The 9,358-nt window shown below is 46.7% G+C and overlaps 1 protein-coding gene across 2 annotated transcripts in view; it reads left to right on the top strand.

The window, feature by feature from the left end:
- The window catches only part of LOC123766735 (KAT8 regulatory NSL complex subunit 1), a 114,251-nt gene extending 105,491 nt beyond the window's left edge, over window positions 1–8,760 (top strand). For both annotated transcript variants that reach the window (XM_045756045.2, XM_045756046.2), the window contains exon 12: window positions 6,202–8,760. In XM_045756045.2, the coding sequence (XP_045612001.1) occupies window positions 6,202–6,348 (147 nt within the window). In that variant the 3' untranslated portion in view covers window positions 6,349–8,760. The remainder of the gene's footprint in view (window positions 1–6,201) is intronic.
- Window positions 8,761–9,358: the final 598 nt, after the last annotated feature.

Genomic DNA, 9,358 nt, shown 5'->3' with positions numbered 1-9,358 from the left:
AGTTTGAGGGTTGCTCTCACCTTTTGTCTCTGGGTGACTCTCTGTTTTGCCTCCGTCTGCTGCCTGTGGGGTCGGTGACACCTTCGACCCGGTGTCCTGCGAGTTTGGTTGCTCGTTGTGGCTCGGTTACCCAGTTGTGCTAACAAAGCGGGTGCGGGCAGCAGGGGCGTTGCACTTGAGCCTTGGTGGTGGCAACGTTCTCGTGGTTTCCTCCCCGGGAGCCCCGGGGCTGCCCCGTTGTATTTCGTTTTGGGACTTGGGGGTGTTGGTTGCTTCGGTTCCATCCACGCCCCCTTGTCTTTCCCCTGGTTCACCCTTCCTGCCTGCATCCGGTTCCTTACCGTCTGTAGGTTCAGGGCGGGGTGTTTGGTGGTGTTGAGACTCGGGCAGTCTCGGGGAATTCCCCTTCCGGGGTAGTGACGGGGGCATTTGGGCCTGTTCCTCCAGCCGTGTTGTATGAGTCTGCCAGTGGGCTCCCTTCCTTAGTGTTTTCACGGCTGCCCCGGTTTTCTGGTACGGCCGGGGCTTTGGGGGAACGGCTCGGCCCCGGGGCCTGTCGTGTAGGTTCCCGGGGCTGGGGAGGGGCTGACTTGGGGGGGCCTTGGCCCCGTTAGACCCCGTGGGGGGTTTTATCCCCCTCTAGGCGGGGCTTGTGGTTACGCGGAGTGGGGTCTTTCCTCCCCACTCGCCGTACGTGCTGTTGGACGTCGGCCCCTCCCCGGGCTCGGTTCCTTGGCCTTTGAGTCGGTTCCGTCCTGTGGGTGGATGTTTCCTCCCCCGCTTTTTGGGACGGTGTTTTTGTCATGTTTCCCCGTTCGATGGGGTTCTGCGTGACTTTTGATCTCGGGTGCGCCTTCGTGTGCCTTCGGGACTAGTGTTGGCTTCTGTGTTCTCGAGGGTACGGGAAGGTTTTTCGCTACTTCCCGCATTATTGGAACGTCTGTCGGCTCCTAGTACTTGTCGCCCTGTTGGGCTACTTGTCGCCCTGTTGGGCTACTTGTCGCCCTGTTGGGCTACTTGTCGCCCTGTTGGGCTACTTGTCGGCCGTTTGGGCTACTTGTCGCCCGTTTGGGCTACTTGTCGCCCGTTTGGGTTCCCTTTTTTTGGGCTCTTTGCTTCTTTGGCCGGTTTTATTGTTCCTGCTTCCTCTTTTGGCTCTTTTTCTCGTGCAATAGTCCTGGCTGGCGCCTTCCCGCAGGGAGGGTGTGCGGTTCAGCCAGCGTGTTATGCGCATGCGCCGTGGAGTTTGTTTTGGTCTGGGCGATGGTTCAGTGCTGGGGTTTTGCGCCCTTTTTTGCTACAGTGCTTCGCCTCTCGTTCTTCTCCCTGGCTGCGGTATGTGCCCCTTTGCGCCAGGGGTGTCCTGGTTCCCAGTTGTGGGGAGGACACCGCGGTTTTCTGTGTCATGGGTGTGGACCGCCTCCTTCGCCTCTCCCTGTTCTCCTGCGGGTCCGGCTCTGGCGTCTTCACCTGGCGGTGCTCCCAAGTTCTTCTGGGCACGGTTGAGTCGTGTCAAGTTCGAGCCACCATTCGCCAGGTGAGTTTCTGCGGTCTGGCGTCTTTTGGCCGGGCGCTGGATGCGGCGGTGTTCATATACCTGTCTTTATTTAGGTATAATTTTGTACGACTGAGACCGTTCGCACACCAGTGACTGTCCCTTTATCACCCCTTCCTGTCCCCCTCATGTGCATGTCCAACCCATGCTGGAGTCGTTCAGGGGACCCTCCTTTTTTAATGTTGTGAGGTGTGGGGGTTGTAGGGTTGGTTCTGTACTCACCTGGTGAGGCTCCTGGCTGTGCTTGCAGGATTTGAGCTCTGGCTCTTGGGTCCCGCCTATCTGGTAGAACTTGCGGGATAGTACCAGTGGAGTGCAGTGGTGCTATTGGCACTTTTGGGGAACACTGTATTACCATCAGTGGTCTGTGCTTGTTACACGACCTACTTGCGAGCATAAGCCTTCTTGCTGGTTCGTCCGTGGACTTCCAGGGCGCACTGGCCTGTTTTCGTATGGCAGTTCCGGCCCGTCCTGGTTGTGGGGGTATGTGGGCCGGTGGACTGCTCCTAGCAGCTGCCTGGTGGGCCATCCTCTGGCCGGTCTGGCCTGACCTTGGGCCGGGCTTGAGGTGTAAAAGAGCTCCCAGTACCTCATCCAGCAGGTATCGAGCGGGGTTTCTCCGCCGTCGGTCGCCTGGTGCAGGTTTCTGGGCCTGCAGGGTTTTGTCGTGTCTCCGTTGGCCCTGTCTGGGGTCTGCCTGCTCCATTCTCTGCTTTTGCAGAGGGGAGTTGCTATTTACATGTTGCATGTTGCAGTGGTGCCTGTTGCTGCTGCTGCTGCACGTGAGCATTGGTACCGTGTTTCACGGTGGCGTGTCCTTGTTCCTGTGTCCGGTTGTGGAGTGGCGCTTTGCTGCCGTTTTGTGCCTGGGGATTGCGTGGGGTTTTTGTCCCTGCCTGATTGTCCACCCCTGGTTGTTCTCCTGGTTTTTTTTTTGTGCTTCTGCTCTTTCTTCCTGCCTCTTCTGCAGCAGGAATGTTCTGCGTGTGTTCTTAGGCGTTGGTCAGCCTGTGTCCTGTGATGTGCTTCTTTGTCTCGGTCTGTTGCAGTTGTTCGTGCCCCTTGGTTCGGGTCCTGTTCTGGCGGCGACCCTTCCGTCTTCTTTGGTTTTCCTAGCTTGCCCTGCCGGTTGTTGTTGTTTTATTTTTTTTGGGGGGGTTCTTGCGATGTCTCGCGTCGGACCCGTCGTTTCTGAACTCCTGGGGAACTCCGACCACTCTGCAACAGTAAAATATCATTATTACATGAACACACTAACAAAAAATAACAGCACTCACTTGCATCACCACTCGGGCTTGCATGCTTCGGAGTTTTTCTGTTCGGCAGACGTTCCATCTCCTTGTGCCGCCTGGGTTTCGGTGGTCGCGCCCGAGATCTTCTCGCGGCTCCGCCTTTTTCCTGGGCTCGGGGGGGCCTTGTCGGGGCTGCTTATGTTCTGCCTCGTGGTCTCGCCTCCGGTTGGTGGTCGGGTGGCTTCGTGGTAGGTGTCCCACCTGCGTGCTTTCTTGGCGGCAGTATGGGGTATTTTGGCGGTCCTTCCTTTTCCTGTCCCTTCTTCGGTGGGTCCTTCTTGTTGGCTTGGTTTACTCTCGGCTTGGTTTTCTAGTGGGGGTTGGGGGCCGTCGTCTTGCCACATACTGTCGCCTCTTTTCGTGCGGCGCAGGCGGAGCCGCTTCAGCTTGCTTTCGGTCTTGGTGTTGCTTCTGCACCGTTAGTCAGCTGTCTTGTGCGTCATTTCACCTCCGGCCTGTTCGTGCGCCGCTCGCACCATCCTGGTCTCTGGTCAGCGTGCTCTGTCTTCTCCTCGGTTGGTAGTGCCCCTTCGGTTCCGGTGTGTTTTTTCGTCGGCTCTTTCCTTTGGGCCTTTGCCTCTGGGGGTCGGTTCGCTGTGTTTTCTTGCTCCTTCGGTTTTAGCGTTTTGGTTGTTTGATGGCAGCAGTCTCCATCTTTTCTGGCGCGGGGTGGGGCTGCTGCATTCTGGAGGGGTCCAAGGTTTTGTTGGTGCTTTGTTGGTCGGGCCGGGGGTGTGTCGTTTTTGTGTTCAGTGGCGGCCCTCTGCTGTTGTTTGCGTGCCACGGCGTTTGGGTCCGGAGCGCGTTTTGCGTTGATCCGGTTCTGTTCTTCCCGGTTCGCGGGTGATGGTGTCCCGGTTGGTCAGCCGTGTTCTTGCGGCTAAGCTGCCTGTGTTCTTCCCTCATGCCTGTGGCGTTCGTGGCTTCGCTGCTCTCGCTGCCGTCTGGGCGACGTGGCCTTGCAGTCTTTCGGGCATGGATTTTTGGTGTTCGTGCAGGGGCCTTGCTGCTCGTGGTTCTCGTGTTGTTCCCGGGATTTTCGGGGCTGTGGCGCCTTGGGTTGGCGTTTGCTGCCGGTTGTCTTGCCTCCTTGGGGGGTGCGTGGTGTCCGCCTCCCGGTTTTGTCCCTTTGACCTTCCTCTGTGGGTAGTTAGCTCCGGGGAGCCGACGGGGCTCCCCCCAGAAAACCAGCGTTGAATGTAATGAAACGCCATTTTCTGGGTGAGACCCGGAGGCTCCCCGGCAACCCTCCCTCCCTCCGGTCGGCGTTTTTCGCGTGTTTTGACATCCAGCCTCAGAACTGATGGGTGGATAGCCGGCGTGGGAGGTCTGGGGCTCCCCCTTCCCCCTCCCGGGGAGGGGGGAGCTGCGCAGACAGCGGCGCGGTGACGTATGACGTCATACTAGTTTCCGTGTTTTCTGTTGAAGAGTTCTATTCACTAGTTCGGCTTAGGTAGCAATTTTCACCAGAATAGGGGTTTGTTTTGGAATGCTTACCTTTCTGGATGCTTGACCCGGTCGATGGCAGACATAGAATGCTTCCAACCACACGGGGGTTTCTATAGGCCATTGCTCCCCTTGCCTCTCTGAGGGGGCCAGGTTCTGGCTCGTGGTCCCCGGTAGGCCCTAGAACTCCATACACATGACTGATGCCAAAGTCTGACATTAGCATATCAGCCGGTAAAGCTCCGGGGAGCCTCCGGGTCTCACCCAGAAAATGGCGTTTCATTACATTCAACGCTGGTTTTTTTTTTACCTGCCTGGTGCTTTAGTTATATTTCTTTTTGCATTAATATTTTTTTTTAAGCCGATTCTTTACTTGAAAACCTTTTCTCTGTCCAGGACATAGGTTTTCAAAATATACAACAGTTCTAACTACAGAATCTTGTAGAATCTCAGAAATATTTATTGAATGGAAAATGTGGACACAGTAAACATTTTGAAATGAATTTACAGATGGCCAGGTGCTTTCTGAACATCAAATACTGTATTTGGCTATGCCAGTGTCTTGTTTGGGATTGTATGAAAAAAAATTAATACTAAAGTGGTGAGAATGAGTGACAGGAGCGATGTATCACAGCATTTGTTTTAGTTTGTGGTGTTACACAGGAGTGTAAATCCCCATAAATTTCTTGGATAAATGGATATACCGGCGTATTTCTCATCTGGTCCCAATCCTTAGACGTCTGGAAAGCACATGGTCATCTTCAATATTACATATCAAAAAGCCCTAAAAAAGGTGCATTCCCAGAGCTACAATAGAGAGGGGGGGGGGCAGGTGATGCACTAAAAAGACATTTGAAAAGACATCTGGCACAGTTGGGGCAACTCTTGCAAGGACATACCTATACACCATTCACTGTAGGGGGTAAAAATTTACTGTTTTTGCTCTTTATTGTGTATCTGGTAGAGGTATAAATAATTTTGTCTGTGGTTTGTTACTAGGAGATACCATTGACATCTAGCAGAATATTCAGGCTTCAAGAGAAATAATGTGATGCATTGCAATCTCAGATAACACATACTCGGATCACATACTCATTGAAGTGTAACCTAACATCAATACCTGTAATAAAAAAATATAAAGTGAGAGGGGTTATTCATTAAATTAAATTTTAATAATAAATTGATAGACTGGGAAAAATAAATGTGGAACTTACAAATATTCAATGGGGAACTGTTCCAAGTAATAAATATCCCACACAAGGAATAGAACAACTGACTGCCGAGGCATATAAGTTCTGTCCGAAACATGTCCCTTTGCGGAAAGGCAGAAAGGGGATGAGCTTAGAGAATGCAGATGGCACTACAGAAGACTGGGGAAAAGAAAATGGAAATGTTGAAACACACACGACTATCCCTACAAAGAAAGAATAATTTAAATAGGGAGATAGAAGAAATAGAACAGTGACTGAAGCAGTCATATCAGGTTGAAGAAATGAAATTAGAACAGGAAGCTGTTCAAAGATAAAGAAAAGTCTAGTCTGTTGGACCAAGACACAAATCAAGCCTGGTCCCAGGCCAGGCTTGAGGAGTAGAAAAACTCCCGGAACCATCTCCAGGCAAACTCCCAGAACTTACTCCAGGTATGATCCAGGTATAAACCAGGTTCAATTACAGCTCTTAAGAACAGGAACTATAGGTCAAGATGGATATGCCAGGTTCACATCAATGGTAATTATGAAGTGAGGGTCCAAGAATTTGATAACCCCTCCCCCCCCCTATAGGCACTTGAATATGCACACATGCAATCATTACCACATGGAAACATATACTGTCTCTCATTTCTTGGTTTGTGAGTGCTGTTATTTTTTGTTAGTGTGTTCATGTAATAATGATATTTTACTGTTGCAGAGTGGTCGGAGTTCCCCTATGAGTGAAGTAACTGATTCAGCACCAGAGGATGATGGAAGATATGATGATATGGCTGCACCTAAGTGGACCATCTCCGGGCTTAAGGATGCTACTGGCCAGTGTGTGTTACAAATACACCGCAACTGACGGTGGCAAACCTCGGATAAATCAGACTCGAGAAATTAAGTTTTAAAGATGTACAAAATTTAATATTTGGCTAAATTTGGTTGAAAAGCCTGTAACCAAAGATTTGGGAGCGGCTTTACAGATGTTATATTGGATATTGATTAAACCAGATGATGAATAATTCAAGAAGTGTTTTAGCTTCAGGCCCCAACCAAAAAATCTACATAATTACTGGGCTCTAATATTCGATATGGCAATAGAGATAATTTGGTAAGCTTGTAACAGCTTTCATATATGTATAGTTTTAATAAATTATACTGGTTTAATTCTGGCCTTTATTAGGCTAAATAAAATCTAGTGCGGCAATTTAAATTGAAACAAAATTATCATTAGGTTGATTAATCATGTAACGGGTGTCAAGGGCTTCTCAAGGAGCCGAGAAGACAAATTCCTCTCATTATTGAGGGGCAGTTATCATTCTGTTTTCAATGAAAGCTTTGTTATTTAGTTTCTTAGTAACAAGGATTTATACCAAAAAAAACTTGGTAACAATGACTAAGTCATGTTTATAATGCATATGTGGTACAGATTTCTTGAATTTATTTAATTACTGTATAATAGCATATCAGTGCTCTTGTGTGACTGAGGGCAAAGAGATTGATGAGCAACAAGTAAGAGTCGAGTCTTGCTCAGACAAGGAGGACGATATTTTAGATACCATGGATTGCAGAACTGGAAACCACAGCTTGTACAAGTAGGTGACCATTTTATCAAGTGTTATACAGTAGCAGTAGCATGTAGTAGAAGAGAGTAGCATATTATGTTTATACTGATAGGAGTAAGTTAGCTAGTGTAGGTTATCGGGGTGTAACTGATGTGAATGGTAGAGAAGCTTGACAATGAATGTAGTGTAGAGATGGCAGATAGGAATGGTAGCTTTTAAGACTACACTTTGACACAAATATTTTATAATTGGAACTGCTGATAACTGTAAGAAATTTGTAGACAACAGCAAAAACGTCATAATGTTGCAGAATGCATGTATAGAGTACATCCTCTCTGTTGATGAACTTGAGTTATGGACATATTGGTCTTACAGAGGTTTAGTGTACATGTGACGAAGAGAATGACAAACGTGAGAGCGAAGAGTGCCGTAGGGATTGTTAAGTACTGTACATGTGAGATACTATTTAGACACTATATTTGTTAATGATGCCAAAGTGTTCATAATGTTTAAACAAATCTTTTGTTTACTAGTTAATTTCTTGTACAGCCTACAACCACATATTCAAATCATTTAGTTATATTAAATTATATGTATAAATTTAATCATAAAGGAGGACCCATATTATGTCATAAGACTACCTAGCTGGGGTTTGTGGAAACTGCAAGAACTTGATGGGGATGGTATTTGCAGGATAGTAGCAGCAGTCGGTGCCAGTTGCTTGTAATTGTGTGGGTTGGCTTGAATTTAATTGATAGCTGCCAGTGTTAGCAGTATGTTCTAGTATTGTGTACACCAAAAAAAAATTTAATCAATGCACTATGGGTCATTTCTAAAGATAGGCCACGGTTATCATGGACCCAATGCTTAATTCATTGCTAGAATTGGGATATAAGAAACTGGACGTCTAAGCAAATTATTTGCTTAATTGCCCATTCTTACATATATCTTGATATTTAGAATTTTATGGAAAAGGAATGATTGTGTATCCTTGATCTGTATCCATTGCTCATTAGGTATTGCAGCAGTTAATAGAGCTCCAGAAAGACAGAGGACCACCTGTTTGTAGAAGAATATGGCCTGGAGTAAAACTCCTCAGGTCCTCTTTCTAATGTGCTGTGCTTCACACCTATGATGGTTACACAGCTAAATATACGCTTACGTAATTGTGTCATGGACTCTCCTAATTGACCATTGTACTTCTTTTCACTTTTTCACAAAGAAAGTGACAAGTGTTCAACTTTCATCAATGTTTCTCTTATCTTGCTTTCCTTGATGTATATCATCTCTGTACCAATTTTTGTTTTAGTCTAGAGGACTAATAAGATTTCTTATTGTTTGCTCTGTTAAAAAAAAAAAAATGTTGCTCCTTTGGAGCCTTGTAATAAAGTATTTGTAAAATATCAATAGTGATTGACATATTTGTACCTTGTCACCATTGCCCATCTGAGTTGGACTCAACATTTATTTGGTTTTATAAATTAAAGACTCCTCTCTCTCATTATGAAGACAAATATTACTTTTATTTGTTCATAATTGCAGTCCTTAAGATAAGATGGGTACAATGGCATTTTTGTAAATAGTGTATAGAATCCAATTTGAATGCAAGTATTTATATCATTCAATGTTTCATTGAATTTAATACTTGTTGCCTGATTGAAAAGCACTGTCCTAAGTCATTCTAAAGAAAAGAAAAAATACAAACTGACCATTGCGAGTTTCTTTTTCCAAACTTTGAAGGGTTTTGGCATTTTATAAAACTATATACAGTACAGTACTGTACATTCGGCCACATATTTTACAAACACGTCTTTCTGAAAATGTCTTATTCGATTTGGGCTTTGTTTAGATAAAAAAAAAATTTTGATAACTGGTAGGGCAGGCAGTCTAACTAAAAATGTGCAATAAAGATGGCGCTAGTTTGCCCAATGACTGCACACAGTGCCACTTGAGCATTGTTCATATACTAATGGATGGCTCAGAAGCTTTAAACTGCCATGGCATTAGGTACATTAGAGTTCATGGTGAAAAGAAGTCTGCTGAGGTTACCTGATCACCATTAATCTCAACTTCAGTCAACCCAACACTATCATCATCATCATCCACCACCTTTTCTATCTAAATAACAATGTTCCATTAACTACAATTTTCAAGTTAACAAGCGGATCAGAACTTCCCTATACTGGTGAGTACAAGCAAAACACTAAAATTTCTGCAACAAAATTGTCCATTTTTTTCCCCCCTTTAGCTTTTCAGGATGATGAACCACTTACCTGAACTCAACAGGTTATCCATTTACTCGGAAGC

The sequence above is a fragment of the Procambarus clarkii genome, chromosome 60, assembly GCF_040958095.1.
Source record: "Procambarus clarkii isolate CNS0578487 chromosome 60, FALCON_Pclarkii_2.0, whole genome shotgun sequence".
NCBI classification, from domain to species: Eukaryota; Metazoa; Arthropoda; class Malacostraca; order Decapoda; family Cambaridae; genus Procambarus; species Procambarus clarkii.
The sequence above is the reverse complement of the archived record's forward strand: the minus strand, read 5'-3'. Positions and strand labels throughout refer to the sequence as shown.